This window comes from Bradysia coprophila, unplaced genomic scaffold, assembly GCF_014529535.1.
Source record: "Bradysia coprophila strain Holo2 unplaced genomic scaffold, BU_Bcop_v1 contig_232, whole genome shotgun sequence".
In the NCBI taxonomy this organism is placed as follows: Eukaryota; Metazoa; Arthropoda; class Insecta; order Diptera; family Sciaridae; genus Bradysia; species Bradysia coprophila.
In genome coordinates, this window is record NW_023503493.1 from 4938030 (window position 1) to 4956915 (window position 18886).

The following is an 18886-nucleotide window of genomic DNA, read 5'->3' on the forward strand; positions in this document are numbered from 1 at the left end:
CTTTTCCATCATTCAAAATGACTTGCGCATAAATATCGAATCTACGGGACACCGAAATGGTTTGTTGGTGATTGAAGTTTGTCTACCCGAATTGGTTATCACACAATGAGCGATTGTGCAATCCATTTAGAATCCGTTGAACCGCGTAGATCGATTTCGAAATCGGGTTTCACGGTTCGATGTAGAACAGAGACTGAGAGAGTGATAGAGAGAGAATGTAAACAAACTTAAATATTGAGATCGCGACAAACCCTTTCCATGTACCAACCACAAATCCGTTTACACGGTAGAGTATATATATTGTTGGTGAGCAGCATTAAACAACAAAACGATTTTTTCACTTAACCAAAGAATCTTTCCACCTACTCAGGTGACGCGAGTCACAACAGTCACAACAGTTTTTAAAACCGTTCCATCTACTGTACTATGGACACATCATCATCCGTGCGAATTCGTTTGGCACTCGTTCCGGTATAAATGTCTGGCTCGTCGGCAATAATGTTCGTTGAGTTGTTGCTCGCCGCACTGTAGTGAGGCAACCATTTGGCCAGCTGCTGTTCGAAAAATTCGTCCAAATATCGTATGCTGGCGTAGACCTTTGAATCCTCCTGCAATTGCGCATGGAAATTGAGCGTGTGATTAGAGATACAGTTCGCGAGTTCGTTTGTTCGATTGTCAACACTCACTCGATAGAATAGATAAACGTTGCGGAATATCGAACGAACATCGTTGATGAACGCGTTTACGTCTTTGTAGTGGTCATTGTACATGGGGTCCAGTTTCGAACGGATTATCTCGAGCGACATTGGGCTGGAAATTTGGAAATTTTTTGTGAGAATTTCCCGTTTCAGTTGGGCTTTGACAACTAGCCCATTAATCCGTTGCTCGTTTCAAAAAGGTAAAAAAAGGCCAAGGACTCACCTGGTGATGATTTCATAGTACGCAGTGTTAGTAATCGGCTCCAATTCCCGTATCGGTAAGCTCTGTTCGTACTGACAGTACAGCTCGAGACAAATTCTCTGAATAATTTTCAATTCATTGCTGGTCAGACCGCTGTCTCGTTTCTCACCGACGGGATCTGTGAAAGAAGGTTTCGCTGTTTAGATTCACTGTCGCTGAGACAAAAAATAAGAAAAACGTTTACCGATGGGTAGCTCAGCCAGATTAACACACAATAAGCACTGCCACGTTTCACTTTCATCTGGCAGCGAACTGATGTTCGGAATATGACAATTCTGATGGAATACTTTGGGGCACTTGTCGCAACACATCAACTCACCACCGTCCAAGCAGACAGCGCACCAATCTTCATTCGGATCGTCTTTCTGACCGCTTTTGTCGGCTAAAAGATTTGGTTCGTGTCACACATCAATTCTCGTTGTCATTTTACGCACAAAACTTACCATCGGCCGGTAATGTTAAATCCGTCGACGAATGTACTTGCGGCGATGTCGTTTTGCCTCGCCCTTCCGGTAGAACCTGTACGCCATTTGAATCCAGTTTGGCTATCGTTGCCATCAAATCATTTACCGACTCTTCGCATGCCTTGTCTATCGAATCGGTAAAGTCTTTTGCATTCTGTTGATGTCAAAGGTGAATTTGGTTACCGGGAAATGTTGAATGGATTTTTGGTGCTGAGAACTTACGTCATTTGTACTGGGACTTGGCGTTTTTGGATTGGTTGATGTGACATTCGGTGGAATATTCCCGGACATACCTTGACCATTGATCGATATTGCTTTCAAACTGTTGGGTGACTTGAGGGATATTTTGAAGGAGTTTTCGTTTTGACGATTACCGAATTGCATCAGAGGACTCTGAGAAGGACCCGCCATTCCTGTATACATATTGGTAGAGGCGTTGAATGCGGTGGCGTTACACAATTTATATTTTTCGCTCAATTACCGTTATGTTGCCGTGCTGATTGGGGAATATGCCATGCATGGGCCGGTGCCTGCATTTGCAATTGATTTTGTTGTTGCTGCTGTTGCTGTGACTGTACATGATTACCAAATCCCGCTTGCTGTTGTTGTTGCTGCTGCTGTTGCAACTGTTGTCCAGCGAAATTCTACCCGAGCAAATGATTAACGGCTGTTCAACCAAGTGACACGAAAGGCAACAATAAAAAAACTTACATTTTGCATCATCGGTTGACGCATTGCAGCCTGTTGCATGGCATTCGCCTGTACGGCACCCATTCGCATATTTGGAAAGCGTGGTCCGTTCATGAAACTGTTCTGGTTCGGATTCTGTTGCGTCGAAAATGCCGAATTTTGTGGACCTTGTTGCATGAATGGTGGTCGCAGCGGTCGCAACGCTTGTTGTTGTTGCTGTTGCTGCTGCTGTTGGTGATTCGGTTGCATTTGTTGCTGTTGCTGTGGATGTGGCTGTTGCATGGTCTGTTGCATTCGTTGACCCTGGCCGGGTGTCATATTAAAATTTGGCGGTGCTTGATTATAGCCACCGCTAATGTGTTGCTGATTCTGTCCGGCTGCTGGCCCTTGGTTTAATAAACCTCGTAAGCTTATTTCTGATTTTGTTTCAATTTCGAAAAGAAATTTGGTTTTTTGTTGGATTTTGTTACAGAAGATAAAGAAAGTGTTTCGCATTATTTACCCATGTTTTGAGGATGTGTGGATGAGCTAACGTGTGGAACTACTTGACGCATTGGACCGGGACCCATGTTGGGGAATCGAACTGTTATGGCAAGGAAATTAGTAAAAAAAGAAGAAGAAAAATTGGATATCCGTGCGCACATCACACGTGACACTTACCGAATGCATTGTTAGCGTCTTGCGTAAACGGTCGATTGATCTGAATATTAAACTGTTGCGGCTGAGGTGGTGTCGTATTGTACATCGGTGGACTGCTGTGAAAACCGGGTTGCTGCACAACATTCATCGTTGGCTGAATGTTCGTCGGTTGATGTAGTCCCGGTCTCATTCCCGGCGGAATCATGTTCGGACTTGGTTGCTGTCGTGGTGCTCCTGGCGAAGCTGTCGGTGGATACGCTTTACCATCAACAATAATCGTTCCCAGTTGCGCGATCACTTTTTGCAGCTCTTGCACCTGACTCAATTGCACCTGGATCCGGACTGGAATTTCAGGATTCGGAATGTCGGCTCTTTGGCACTTAACTTTTTGCAGATGACGTGATAAGGTCTTTTTGCTGAACAGGACAGCTGAATCGCTGCCGTTGTCCAGTGCCGATTGAACGAAATCGATGCAATGGTCGGTGTGACCGGAGAGTAGTTGCAGGGCGTCTTTCTTCTCATTCAGCACTTTCAGTTTACTGTCACAGACTTCGTTCAAACGTAGAACGAGCTGCTTTCCGCGTATGTTGACAGTGTTTGTGATTTTGAGGACCATGTCCGTGATTTCCTTTACCAGTTCCTTCTTCTTCTCAGTTATCATGTTCTGGCGATCGTCAATGACCTAAACAAATTTGGTTTTTGGTAAAGGAAACTGTTGGTTGATTGGGTGTCAGTTCAACTGTATTTACCTTCATCGCACTGTTGAGCAACACCCTCTTGTAAGTTATTTCATTCAACAGCGAACTCAGACTGTTTCGTGTCTCTGCAGCTATTTCGTGAGCAAATTTGTATTTGTGATCACGATGGTCGACCAGTTGACAATCTCGGCATGTCAGTTTGTCGCAGGTCTCGCAAAATAACGACAGCTTTTCCTAAAATTGCCAATCAAATCAAATCATTTCCCCGTCCCACAAACAACATTAGTTTCGCAAATATTTACTTGTGGATGAACGGGACACATTAAACATTTCTCTGTTCCGGCAGCCAATTGATTATCCACCGCAGCCTCTTCTTTCGTCTTGATTGTGTGATCTTTTGTGATTTTCAAACGTTGATGGGCTTGCACACAATTGTCACAGATGAACTCCGAACATTCGACGCACCAAGACGTCGCCGACGCATCATCCGAACAACTGCTACATTTGATCACCGTTTTGGCATCCGATTCGGCCGAATTTTGTGAATCTTCGTTGGCATTCTGTTCGATAATGAATTGATTTTCGATGATGTGCTCGAACTGGCTGGCCATGCTACAGGTGGGACAGTGTAGCACCGGTGAAACGGATCGATCGAGTTCGGAGAATTTCGATGATACGCAACGGCCGCATGATACGTGAAGACATTCGAGAATTTTTGGTGCATCGGCAGCTGTTAGTGTTTCGGAACACCACACACATTTGGGTGGTATGGGATCGCCGGTGTTTGTGTTTTCGTCAACCTGCAATTATACAAAGGGATGTAGCATCTGTACTTGCTCTTAGGCATTCACATTGAAAGTTCATTCGGTGCAACAGACGTCCACAGAGGTTAAATTCGCAACCTGAGACGTTCGCTGTTTCATATTGTTTTTACTTCCAGGAGATTAGACTAAAAAATGTCAGACACCGTAGTTTGCACCAATTTCATTGGTGATGGAACAGAGTCGGTGACGAATTTGTTGAAATTTCGAAAGTTTGTTACTACAGGCAATCACGTCATATGATACGACCGGCTTCAAGATAACGCATTATTAGAAATTTCTGAGCTTACTTTATCTATCGCTGGAAAGCAATAAATGAATCAAATTTGATCACACACCGTATCCCTCGCACCGCTAATCAGTAGACAATTCAAGCGAACAAAATCGATTCCAGTTTGATTTCACTTGTGCTAGTGGAAGGACGTGGACAAAGACAACGGAGGAAAATATGTTCGCAAAGCTAGTGACACTTACAACTGTTCCGTTGCTGATAATCGTAGCCTTGACAGACATTCGAACCATTGAAGCTGTGACGTGCACTTATGAACTGTCCGAAACCAGTGTCTACTCATGCAATTTAATCAACCAAACCATTTTAACGGAACGTGATATGGACGCAGAGACGGGAACTCATATGCCCGGCTTTACTAACGAAAATGTCACGTTATTCATATCACTAACATCGGTTATCGAAATATTTCCCAGCACGCTCATCAACCGATTCGTTAATCTCGACAGTGTGGCACTCTTCAGCGTCCGTATGAAACAGTTCACTAGTCCGATCGGTAACTGTGACCATCTAATCAACATTGTGCTGATGCTCAACCAAATTACTTCCGTGCCGGGAAATATATTCCAAAATTGCCGCCAATTGACAGACATTTTTTTGGATGTCAACACCATTAGTCACATAGACATCGGAGCTTTTACGGGGCTGACACGACTAAGACGCTTGTCGTTGACAAATAACCAAATAAGTTACCTGGACCCATTGGTGTTCCAGCCCATACGAAATTTGACAATATTGAATTTGGACAGCAATTTGATCTGGGAAGTGCGTGCTGAGACATTCGGGCTGTTGCCACTACTCACCAATTTGACATTAAATGCCAACAGCATTACGACATGGACCTCAACATTTCACAATAGCAATCAAGCGCTGCAGGAACTTCGATTGGATCGAAATCAAATCTCGTCGCTTAGCAGTGACACATTTGCGAATTTACCTCAACTCAAGACACTTCGCGTCGGCGATTCGATAGAAGAACTGCCAACATTTAGTGGACTGAACTCACTGGAAGAACTTTGGCTGAACTACAACAAATTGAAAGTGATTTCGGCGGATTCGTTCAAGAACTTAAAGAGCCTCAGGCTATTGCAGCTCAGCTTCAACAACATTGAGTCGGTTAATTTTACCTTAACCCCTACGACAGCAGGATCTCTTCCTAATTTGACCAGCTTGAACCTTCTATTCAACAGCATTACCGAAATTCCAGACGGTACATTCACATTGCTCACCAATCTTCGGGACTTGAATTTGTGTCGAAATCGAATCGAATTCCTGAGCGCTGAGTCCATTCGACCCATCATTCAGATACGGACCTTAGATGTGGCATTCAATCAAATCGCGCGAATTGAAAGAGATTTATTCGCTGGTGTTACGAATCTGACGTTCCGGTCTCAGAGAAATGTTTGTTTCGACGGTGACGTCAGTATCGGAAGTAGCGACGACTTTGAAAATGGTGTGGATGCGTTACTAGAACCTTGCTTCAGTTTTGCCACGTCGTTGGTGGGAACGAATGTTTTTCTGCTTGTGGGTGCACTGATTTTTGCTAACAAGGTCGCCAGTTGGGACAGAAATTTGTAAGAAATAATTGGGAAAATTGGAGAGAAATTCGAGCAACGTGCGACGGTTGTTTTTCTATTAGTTTTAAGCCTGACATTTCATTGTACGTGTCTTTCGATTAAAGTACAGCTTTATCAATAGATTGAAGGATTTTCCAATTGAATGAGACCTAAACCCTAATTTTGACCAGCAGGCGAGTTTCTCCGGTTCCGGCACAAGTTTAATATCTATTTTTATAACCGTGAGGCAGAGCCGTCGAGTCATACCACACAAATTTAGTTCGGCTGATTTCACTCTGAATAACCACATGTGTCCCAATTGATGCCAAATAATTCTCCGTCAGCAAAAATTTCCGTTTTTTTCACTAACTTTGAAACTTGATTAAAATGCCATTAAATTCAATGAATAAAACATGTGACACGGAAGTGACTACATTAGCCAAAACCTCTGTGAAACACATCACGTCATTGCATTAATAAATTGGGGGCAGTATGTAAATTGAGCAACTTTAGCCAGCAATGCTGTGTTAGTCATACTAGTTATTGGCGTAATATTTTCCTGACAATACAATGAACACACAACGATTCGTCGTCACTTCAGGAAGGGTTTTGAAACAAATTTTATTCGACTTTGTATGAAATTTGGAAATGATTGTGACAGTGACAATAGTTGGCAACTTCGTCGGAACATTTTTCATTAAATTCGTCTGAAAATACCGTCGTCGGATGCATTTCCTTACAAAAATATGAATTTCTTTGAGACAAGAGGCTAAATTTATGCACAAAATTCTAAGCAATAGAAATGAGCGTTTTTAACACCTGTCAGAGTGAACCTGAAGTTGACTTGTTTGGATATTGAAGTTTTCTTGGTTCCTAATCAGCAGAACAGTTTTATGTGTGATGGAAAGCCGCTGACTTCGAAAACAAATCTTACTAATTTCGATCGTTTACCTGGGAGCTTGAGCTGTCTATATAAAACGATTGATTTAATTTTGACCTGTTCCGAGCCTTTACTATAGTCAACTTTGTGGAAAATTTTGAAACGTGAAGCACGGTGGGGTTGAACAAAATAGAGTCGCGATACGACCTCCGATTTTTCTTCACGTTCTTATTGAGGGATAGTACTATAAGGTACCACATTCGGTTCGCGGATCCATCCAGCCGTTTCGGAGAGCCGACTCCAGATACACAAGTTAATTAAACGTTTAAAAAGTGAACTGAAAGTCTGGTACCTCGATGACGGAACCGTATGCGATGATCCGGAAATAGTATACCACGATCTCGAAACAGTGATCAGTGAAGCGGATAAAATTGGTCTTAAGATAAATCCGTCGAAATGTGAATTGTTCTTCTGTTCAGGCTCAGTTGACGAAGAAATTGTTTCGAAATTCAATGATCTTTGTCCTGGCATTCGCATTGTAACTAAGGAGGATTTGAATCTGCTCGGTGCGCCAATTTTCGAAGAAGGTTTTTTCAAATTTGCGGGAAAAGTATTGAGTAAATTGAGGGTTATGTTTGAACGCTTAAAAATTTTGAATTCACATACGTCATTATACCTTTTACGTAACTGTTTTGCTATTCCGAAATTAACTTATTTAGTGAGAACGTCTCCTGCTTGGAAATTTGCTGATTTCCTTTCAGCTTATGATGGCGAAGTCAAAGAACTTTTGGAAACGATTCTGAATGTTGATTTAGATAACAAACAGTGGACACAAGCTACTTTGCCTATCAACTTTGGTGGTCTCGGAATAAGAAGACTACAGGACATTTCCTTACCGGCTTTCCTCAGCTCTTCATTTGGTGTTAAGGGCCTCGTCTCTCGTATCGTAAATTCTCACGACGAGGCCTTTTCCATTAGATTCGATGAAGCTTTAGAGAAATGGAAAGGTTTCAATGTTCATGTACCTTCTTTGAAGTCCTCACAAAAGGCTTGGGATCTTATCAACATTCAACGAATAATCAAAACGAATTTAAAATTTACCTCTAAGGTTGATTTAGCACGTTTTCAGGCTTTACAATGTAAAGAATCTAACGCCTGGCTACATTCAATTCCTTCTTCGAATATTGGAACTTTCATGGACAATAATTCTCTCAGAATTTGCATTGGGTTGCGTCTAGGATGTAACATATGTTCAGTACATCATTGCATATGCGGATCTCTGGTGTCTCCAAAAGGCTTACACGGCCTCAGCTGCCAGAAAAGCGCTGGAAGATATCAACGTCACGCAGAGCTTAATGATATAATTAGTCGTGCTCTTTTATCATTGCATGTTCCTAACAAATTAGAACCAATAGGTTTATCTAGAAATGACGGTAAAAGACCAGATGGCGTGACGTTAACACCTTGGTTCAAAGGAAAACCCCTCGTTTGGGACGCTACTTGTGTAGACACCTTTGCCGACTCTTATCTATCGAAAACATCTAAAAAGGCTGGAGAACTCGCTAATACTGCAGCATTTAACAAACATAAACATTATTCTAATTTAACTTCTACTAATAATTATATTCTACTAGCTTTCGCGGTAGAAACCATGGGCCCATGGAGTACAGAATCAAAAAATTTCATAGAAAAAATTGGATCAAAATTACAAGAGATTAGCGGAGATAAAAAATCAAAATCATATCTGATACAAAAAATTTCTATGGCCATACAACGATACAACGCCAGTTGCATAATGGGAACCATCTCCGCAGAAAAGCCTTTGGAAGAAATTTTTTATTTGTAATTTGTTATCTGTACTTTAAAAAGATACAAGGTTTTACAGGTCGGAATGACGGCTAAGCCTGACCACCTTTCCTTGTCAAATAAAATATTTCGCGATAAAAAAAAAAAAAAATGTAAGAATTGCTTCAAATAACTTGAACCACTTGTTTATGAAGAATGGATAACAATTCCCCTCATCCTAAAGGAACGGGCACTTGAAGATAAATTGAAAATTTCGTTGTAGAGTGACCTTGCTGCAAACAAAATGTCGTAACAGACACTTGTTGTGAGGCTGGTATGGTAGGTGTGGTATCGTTGTAAAGCTTACACTGCAGGCTGATCAGGCATTATTGTGTTGTTGCAGACAGGGTGAACCTCTGTATTACAGATGAAAATAACATTTTTTCAAATATTGTTCAATTCAGACAAATTTTGTAAAATCCATTCTCTGCGTTTAATATAGAGCTTGGAATCCTCTACAAATATCGCCATTCAAAGAGCTTCAAACTCTCTTCATCTTGGACATATCACGATTTAAAAATGTCAAAATTTCGGCCGGTGGCTACGTAGTCAGGTTGTCGAGGGAAGCCATTTTAACACGAACTTGCTTAGAACTAGTGCCTCTATCCGTTGCGATAACAATTTGTATTTAAATTGACTCGTCAGTACTGCACGGCCTTGAGTGCCGGTTCTCCGACACGGCTGGATGGATCTGCGAACTGAATGTGGTTCCTTATAAGTACTCGAGCCCCTCAATTAGAACGTGAAGAAAAATCAGAGGTTGGGTATCGCGACTCTATTTAAGTTTTGTTCAACCCCGCCGCGGAAGCACAATGTTGACTAATGAACTTATCAAAAGACGCTGAAACATTCATTCTTCCATTTTACGTTTAAGATTTTATCTCTAAATTAAGACCTTATAATAGATAAGCCCAGACACGCTGCACAGAGTTTGAAACGACTGGAAAAAGGAACAATAAAATTGAAGGCATATGCTAGGAGTTACCTCAGGAATTGGGTAAACATCCAAAAATAATTGGTATTTTTAGCGTTCTTATAAAACCTGGTTTAAAAGTTTTTTTATACGTTGTAGGGCAGATCTATGTATTGTGCCTACTGATGACCCAAGAAGGGGGAGCCTAGTTATGTTAGTCTGTGAGTATAGTTTGGAAAAAGTATGCCCGCTGCAGGTAATCATAAATCGGAATATTGCATTCTTCTACCATTGGAACAAAGTTTGTTGAAATCAGTTCAGACATCGGCCATTGAATATTCAGAGAAAAACTCTTTCGGAAATAAACTCCTAGACGGGAGACTGGCACGATTTTGTTCATCTGTAAACCAGATCTCATGAATTGAACAAAAATTTTGAAAATGGGCTCGGCACTAGTTATTGTCCCATCTAGAAAATATGCAAAAATTCATTGACGAATAACTCCGAGATCATTAGTGCTACGAACTTGACACCGAAAATGTTGTTCCTCCTCAATTAAAACCAAAAGTTCCAAAATTGGTGCAGGATTTCTGAAAATTAATCATGGTGAACGTATGAACGTAAGACCCATGACTTAACAGTCAGAATAATAAACAATCGAAACACAAGCTAAATCGTGTCTTTGTTACACTCATCCGTGTTATGTGTGCAAACAGATGATGTCAACGTTGCAAAGACGCCGCGTGTAGCTTGGGTTTTCTATCGGTTACTGTATGCAAAGAGTCTGTATATTCATGGTGTATTCAGATGGAGCAAAATAAAGTGCAATTTCAATTTATTTCCTACAGTACAATATTGGCAATAGATTCCCGAGTGTTGCTATTATCAAATGTCTATCACAGTTTCAACCATATCTTGCGTCTCTTGCGCACGCGTGATATTCTTTATGAACAATCGATACTTTACGAACGGGATCGATCAGAATATTTGCATTTTAATTCAATTTATTCCCTTGACTGTAAGTCAGGGTCTTATGCCGGAAAATACCCTAAAATGTTTGTATGAAAGGTTGTATGATATGTTATGAAAAACGGAATGGTTGTCCCAATATTTTGCTTGTAAACACGATAACTTGAGTAATTATTCGACGCAGAATTGAATTCCTGAGGTTAAGTTCGAAGATGGGCTATGTGGGATTAAGGATCTGGAAGTTATTCCAGAAAAACAGTATTTTCCACTGTTGGAAATTCAATCAATCGAAAAAGATTACTTTGATGGAATTTGATTCTGTCGGTTAGTTATATCCATCCATCACGGTGATAGTTGGCTATAGTCAGTGATAGTCAGGTGAAAGTCAGCAATCACGTATGATAGTTTTCTATAACGGTAATAGTCAGCTATCAGGGGCAAAAGTAGCAGATTTCACGCCATGACATAAAATTTTATGAAAAACCAATTGTTGAATCGTTATTCAAATGTATGGAATGACACTAAAAAACAATAAAACAGAAAACTTTAAAACTCCCACGAGAGTGTGAAGTTTGCGGCCAGAGCGAAGCGAAAAACAGAAAATGTCACACTCAGTCGCGGTGTGTTTTACTTTGGTCAGCTGAGAGATCTTTTTGCTTCAATTTTTGTCGTCGCATAAACAGATTTATTGAGTTGGTGTAGTTGGTGCAAGATCAGTGGTCATGTCCGGAGCGATAGCGGAGGACTTGACGCAGTCTAATCCCCCAAAAAGAATGAAGAACATTTTTTGAGACGCGTCAACTATGTATAGCCGAACAATTCAGTTTCTACACTTTAAGATTTATCACCACAAAACCTACTCCATCATATTCTTGCTTTAAATGCGAACAAAACGAGCTATCACTCGACTATGTAGGTTTACAATTACCGGAGATACATCGTTTTGAAATTGGTCAAATTGACTTTTTCAAACAATCAAAATCTTTCAACTTAACTCTGTATGTTTCTATCTGATCGACGGGCTATATCGGAACATCTGCAGCCAATCTCCATGAAACTTTGCAGGAACCTTAGTCAAGGCCATTAGAACTTAAGTTTCATTCATCATTATCCCAGGAAAAATCAGAATTTCGAGGAATTAATTAATTTTCGGAACAATTTCTCTCATATAAAAATGTACATCTATTTTGTGTTGTTATGATTGTTGTGAAGTTGGTTGTAATTTGGTCGAAATATCAAAATTCAAAGTTTTTGAATATCATTTTCATTGAAAAAATTTGGTCACTTTCTGTGTATGTTGGGCAGCTGGAAATAATTTGGTCACTTTCGGTGTTGCTGATTTTCACCAAATTTTCGAATTTCGTCAAATCAATTTTCGTCAAATTTTCGAATTTCGTCAAATTTTCGAATTTCGTCAAATTTTCGATTTTCGTCAAATTTTCGATTTTCGAATTTCGTCAAATTTTCGAATTTCGTAAAATTTTCGAATTTTGAATTTCGTTGAATTGTTGACCTAAAACTTCCAAAACGAGTGATATTCCAACAAAATCTCTACGAGACAAGTGTGATGCAATCTTTGAAGTACAATTTCTCAAATGAATGATATCGCTAGAGTTGACGCTTTCAGCTTCGTTACGCAAAAATCAAATTGTAATTCGCACGAGTCGTGCTATTTTATTCATGATTACAGGTTTTGTGAATGTAGTAAGTACCGGGTGGCTTCCTTTTAAAAAATAAGTGTAAGGGAAGAACGTCTACCGTACTACTTTATATTGTACCAAAGTGAAAGAGTCCTCTAATCGGTCAACATTCGCATCGTTTACTTCGTTTAGAGAACAGAAAAAGTACTTTTCCAAAGAATCTGTACTCAAGCGAAGGTTTTGATATCAGTTATGTTATTTGTAATGTTTCGTAAGTTTAACAACGGAAAATAAAATGAAATTGATTAAAAATATATTGAAAAAATTGTCAGTCAAGGGACCTGACCCGCCCAAAAGGTAGAACCTAGTGATCAGAATAGTTAGCATGTCGCAAAAGATGGAGCAGAAAGAAGAATCGGTAAGGCCAAACACACGAGTAATTTTGAGTTGAAGGGATAATTATGCTACGTTCTGCATTATAATAAGACATTCACCTTAGACTAAAGCATAATTATCGATCCTATAAACTCAAAATTGCTCGTGTGTTTTCGGCCTAAGCTTTCGGTTTTTGATAAAATCCTCTTTTTGTATGTTGTCACTTTCTACAACAGTGTGCGTGCACAACACTACAAGTAATATCTTAATTTAAGGTCAACAAATGGTAAAACTTTAAGCCGATTTACAGGTACAGATGCGTGGACCTTAAGCATCGAAACTTTTAATACGTAAGAGTTCTTGAGAATCGTATTAACCCAAAATTTTAATCCATTTGGGTGTTTAAATCCATTGTTAATCCGACAAAACTTGTCAAATGTCTCATTGGAGGGAGTGTATAAAAATGACAAAATTTACATTTTAGGTGTCGTAGTGAAAGATTCTTTGAACTTTACTTAACTCAACACTGGAAATTCTATGCTAACAACGCATACGTTTTGATGAGTCGCTAGTTTTGGCACTGTTATTACAACAACTAATTTTAAATTACCTACTAAAAGCACGGCACTACCCAATGCCATTTTACGATTATTGCGTAAAATTAATTATAGTCATCGCGTTGCTATGGGTACTTTACATGCTTGCTATAGCCTAGTTAGTGGAATTCCATTTTCAATAAAAATTAAATTAAATTTCAGGCAACAAAATCTAGGCCATCCGTCTACAAATTCTTTACATTCAGAGTGGCATAAAGGTGACGGTGGATTGGAAATGGTTTAAATTTATTTATAGAAAGATGTGGGAATGACACAGACACGTTTCACAAAATGTCAATCAATGTCTGCAGTGATGACATGGATATAAAGATTTCTTCCCTGCAGGACGGGACATTCGTTTTATCCATTTGGGTTTTCAGCTACGTTTTCACTTTCGTTACAAAATCTGTAAATTTCCCTGGGTGTACTGTTCAATAACAGTATGTCATCCGTAATTATCAAGTTTTGCATTCAGGGTCACTTTTATTTATGGACAGTCCCTTTAGGGATCGCTCACAAATTATGTCATGGGTGCGAGAGAGAAACAAGATATGGTTGAAAATGTGATAGAAAGAGAAGGACGTGGATGATAATGATACCTCACACGCTGCACAGTGCCGCTTTTTCCATGGACAAGCCATATCATCTGGCGTCCGATATGAATATATGTGGCGCTAATTTCAAAAAAATATTGGCAGCACTGACGACGCAAAAATGCCGGTTTTCGATTCAGAAGTTGTATAAGAGACATCCATGACGCGTTGGTTATTTACGTCACGCAAAAGAGTTTCTTAAATGTGGGTAGATTCTAGACATAGCCGAGGATAAGGACGATGACGTCATTTTTTGATTGCGTTACAGTTGCCTAACATGTGTTCATCGTGTTACATGCTTGACTTCAAAAAATTGGAAAAAAGAAGAATTTTGCTGCTTTTGTAAAACGACCGTATATCGTCATCGGTTCATCTTTTGGCTTTTGCCTTTTGTCACATACATGTACGGCTTATGGAAGTTTGTAAAAACTTTCCTAAGTTTCACATCGTATGGGACACAAAAGTTAAAACTTAATTTAGCTTTTGGGGTGGCTTAACCACAGACCGCCACGAGTCTGCAAGGATAGTGATGAATTGTAATTTCATTTCGATCATGATTCGCTATTTTTGTTCGTGTGCAAATTCCTAGAGCGTTGTATCAAGTACCACTGTTGCCATGGCCTGATGAGAAATGGTATTTTTGAACATTTGAACTGCATATTAATGCAACATGTCGAAAGACATATTTAAGTTTCTCACAGATCGAAACAGTGGTCAAACGTACCTCAAGACCGTATATCGAGTCGAACATGTCACCTTCAGAAGTATGATACAAACAACGAAATTTTTGTGTTCTTATGTTTGACAATAAAGTCTCACCATAAAATGTGCCACAAGGACAAACAATTAAAATGTGAAGCTGTTGTTCATTCAGCTGGTATATGAAATACGCACATTTACGTATTTACACACGCACGAAACGCACGCATGTTATATTTGTTGGTAATATACCATCTGGACTAAAACCAGATGAAACGAAAGACAGTACTTGTGTAGAAGGACAGCTCGACATCCGCCGGAATTTCACGAAGAAATTCACTAAATTTGGTGAATTTTTCAGTGAAATATTTCTAAGGCCCTGAGAAAGACTTTCACCATCTAAATCGGGTGTGATCAGAAACTTCTCTCCTAGGCAGAACGTCAGATTGTTCAGTTGGAGAAAACTATTCGTCAACGGTGTGAGATGAACAATTTTTACTTTCATTTAAAACCTTGTCAAATGAACTGCCTGAGGCCAAAACAACAGACTAGTCGATTAAAAACAACAGTTTTGTACATTGTTACCAATGTGACAGAAAATATTGAAAAGAGAACAATGAGAATCCGCAGGTAGTATTTTGCCTACCTATGCATTTTGCAATGTTCCCTAAATAAACACAAAAGATCGGAGCACAAGAACTGGACTAAACATTTTTCCGAACAATAAAGGACCATCAATAGAAGATCGTTCAGATTTTTACTGGGGGGCAATAAATAATAAAATTTCCGATGATAATAAAACCGGCAATGGCGCTCCTTTTTCACCATTGTATCAAACAGCCCATATTCTACCGAGATTCTCATAAAACTCCCCAAAATCGGTCAGATCTTTTTGTCTACTTTTATTACCTGATTATCGACCAGACCAAATGGATATACGGCTTGCAAAATATAAGTTAAATTCCACAAAAAATAAATAATTGAGAAACTCTCTCTTTGTGTCATATATTTATATTGTTCCGAAAGCGATCTCTCTCAATAGAGGTTCACAATTGATAAGCAGAAAATATATATTTCATGTTTCACGAAAATGCCTTTTTATTCACGTGTGTGTACACGGTAACATTCAAATACCAATGGAGAGTCGAAATGAAATTCAATTACATAATTAGGTAAGGTTGTGCTGAAGCTTTCTCTTTACAGAAATATCAACTTTCCCAACATCACGACTTCGTTATATATATATTGTCTCCTTACCAGCTGTAATATTAAACGGAGATGCTATGCACTGTTCTTTCATTATACACAATAAAAACCGAGACGTTTCTTCCTATACTTTTGCTGATTCGATTGTAAATCCCTTTAATACACATTTAGTGTCGTCACTATATACAAACGGAGCATCTTCTTGTTGTTTTTAACAGAAAAATTATTTCAGTTGAACAGGTCAATAGTAAGAAATTAAAAGAAATTCTCGGTGGGAGGTAGGCAGTTAGGGTTTTGAATGATATCGATTTTCGCTGTTGGCATTTTTGTGTACTTAGAAACAACAGAAAAACGGAACAAAATCCACAATGGGATTAAGACTTACACAATTGTATTTTATAGTTATAACAACTGTGCTAGCAGCGGTCGCTTTTTGTATATGTATGTTAGAAATGATATGGATGCGGAGTTTTAAAAAAAAATAAATTTCTTTGATAAGTTTAAGCCTAACATCGTTATGTTGCTCTATACATTGGAACACAAAAAAAACTTACTTTTTTCTCAACGCTATCGCAAATATTTCCGGTTTCGACATTTCCTCCGCCACCATCCATAAGTTCCTGTTTTATGTTGAGTGGTAACAGTGGCAGAAAATCATTTTTATTTATGCTTTCCAAATCTTCCAACTCCATTGCAAAATGGGTAATGCAAAAATGCTTCACAAAATATACCAAATTCTGTCGGGTAATAAAATTGATGGATAATCACAAGACACCTTTTCGGGGGCAACACCACCAACACCACAAACACTTTTTTTTTTAAACACAACTCAACTCAAAATTTTCATCATTTTATTAATCGCGACACTGCATTTTGGTGTTAGACTTTCTATCTGGCTGCGAACACAAACTTCAAAAATATAAATTAAAATTAGCGTAAACCCTGAATACAATATAAATATGGTCAAGGGGATACTTTCACCGTATTTTGTATTATTGTTATCGTTCACTAATTTCACTGACTTTTGCACTTACATATCCGCGATCCGTAATTGATCGAAATATCGCCGAAATATTGACACTTTTGCGGGTTGTATTTTCTTTGGAAACCTACCAGTTATTCATTAAAAATGATTGCGAGTAACATACACGCTAATACAAAAAAAAAGTCCACGCCATTTTGAAATATTGTTCGGTAACAGTGTTGCCAGACAATGATTGGCATTCGAGTGTGAACGGTGTGTGTACAGTAGGGAGATTGCATTGAAGACTATAATACAGTAGGGAGATTGCATTGAAGACTATAATACAGAAACAGTGAGGGTAATCAATGAATATAAACCACCCAGGTCAAATGTCACCTTCTCGGAGGACATAACGATTTTAAAAACGGATTCTAACGCAACGTTCAAAATAAATAGACAAATTTTGAAGAATCGGCCATATCTGGTTTGTACATTCATTGAGGGTAACTAGTACGATACCAAGCTTAGGTTTACTTTATGAGACGCACTGTATTTGACACACTAGTGCCATAAAACTTTTTCTTAAATTTAGTAAATCCCTCAAGTACATAAGCATGGAGCTCGATTTCTTGATTTACTTCTTTATTAAAAATTGGAGTATTTAGAAGAGTATACGCAAATATTATGTTGTATTGCACCAGGGCCAACTATGTTCTGCAGTAACATGTGTAAGGATTATAAAGTCCGATAACTATAGTTTGACGTTTCTCATGACATTGAATAAGCAGTGCCTCTTCTACTAGTGCCTCTCAAATGTACGTGCTTCTCAAATTTACCGAGTTATTCATGTTGATTAACTTTGACGTAGACACGCCCCTCCTCAACAATTTTTTTTTTTCGAAATGCACCCAAAAACTTAGAACGCACATCGATTCAGGGGCCTATTGGGAGCTCAGAACAGCATTCAGTAAAATCGGACCAGTTCCTTCCCCATACAAAATTTTTCATTTCATGAAATTTCATACACCTCTCTGAACCGGTTTTGTCACAAAAGTTCATTGAGTGGACATATTTTGATCGAAGCTAATTTTTACCTTATAGTGAGAGATCAAACCTTTCTAACGATACCCCACTCAATGTATTTCATTAGAGAAAAATCACTGTGTTCACTTGAAAATTGTCGTGAAGTCGCCAGTTGCGTTCTCAGTTTTTGGGTGCATTTCGGAAAAACTTCTTTTTTGTTGAGGAGGGGCGTGTAGAAATAGTGCAATCTGCTCTGCGGCAGACAACGTGAAATTGAACGCCAGAGAATAACACTGATCGGTGAAAATTCAGTAGTATTCAGAACTATTTGTTCTCGTATTTTTCGTTACACAAGGGAGTCGCCACAGGTCAGCAGTACAGTAGTTGGATTTGAGTTTTTATTTCATGCTGACAGACGTACAGTGTCGCATACTACTGAAAGCCTGTGCTTCCATCTACGTAACGTGGCACATCACAATATTTGATAATAATAGGCAGTGTTTCATACTAAGAAACTACTAAAGTGATGACTATCATTGCCATCGTCGTTGCCGTTCAGAAGAAGTGAATTTTTTGTGTGCGTAAAATCATCAGAGTCGTGTAATGCCAATCGCGTCATGAAAAAGGCGGTTTGTATTTCATCATTTCCATAGACACTGTCTAATAGACAGTATTAATGGATAGTTTGCAAAATATTTCCTTTCGTCGGGGTTGAGTTCTCTCAAAATAAGCAAATTACCTTTTCTTAAATGTTTGATGTTGCTCTCAAACATTGTTCAATTAGAGAAAAAACAGGTATCCGACTTTCTGGTGAATTCATTTTGGTAATGTTGATATAGCCAGAGTGAGAGTCCGGTTTTCATGTAACTGTTGATGAGGCTATGTCTCTATGGATGGAAGTTGACAGTAATTTGACAATTTGCATGGCCTTAGAACAGACCTATTTTACTCTTTACAGTCTGCATACAAATACAGCCTTTTGAAAAATGTATACCGACTTTTCATATCTTTCCCCTCCACTACAAAATGCCATGACTGTCACCACTGATTTTGTTGACAGTTCACC

General features: G+C 39.0%; 2 protein-coding genes across 4 annotated transcripts; one reads left to right on the forward strand and one right to left on the reverse strand.

Moving 5' to 3' along the window:
• Positions 1 to 234: 234 nt before the first annotated feature.
• Positions 235 to 17027, reverse strand: LOC119076016 (E3 ubiquitin-protein ligase TRIM33). 3 transcript variants are annotated; one of them, XM_037182610.1, is made up of 13 exons: positions 16388 to 17027; positions 3754 to 4251; positions 3503 to 3685; positions 2775 to 3435; positions 2617 to 2697; positions 2319 to 2530; positions 1906 to 1981; positions 1647 to 1837; positions 1404 to 1578; positions 1145 to 1342; positions 922 to 1078; positions 687 to 810; positions 235 to 608 (listed from the first exon to the last, which is right to left on the reverse strand). In XM_037182610.1, the coding sequence occupies exons 1-13, from the start codon at positions 16523 to 16525 to the stop codon at positions 417 to 419; spliced, it is 2886 nt and encodes a 961-aa protein (XP_037038505.1). In that variant the 5' UTR covers positions 16526 to 17027; the 3' UTR covers positions 235 to 416. The 3 variants fall into 3 exon arrangements, with proteins under 3 accessions (XP_037038505.1, XP_037038503.1, XP_037038504.1); XM_037182608.1 differs by having other exon boundaries at positions 1906 to 2068; positions 2136 to 2530; positions 16388 to 17014; XM_037182609.1 differs by having other exon boundaries at positions 333 to 608; positions 1906 to 2068; positions 2136 to 2500; positions 16388 to 17011.
• Positions 4653 to 6261, forward strand: LOC119076073 (leucine-rich repeat-containing protein 15-like). The gene has a single exon (XM_037182722.1). The coding sequence runs from the start codon at positions 4721 to 4723 to the stop codon at positions 6137 to 6139; it is 1419 nt and encodes a 472-aa protein (XP_037038617.1). The 5' UTR covers positions 4653 to 4720; the 3' UTR covers positions 6140 to 6261.
• Positions 17028 to 18886: the final 1859 nt, after the last annotated feature.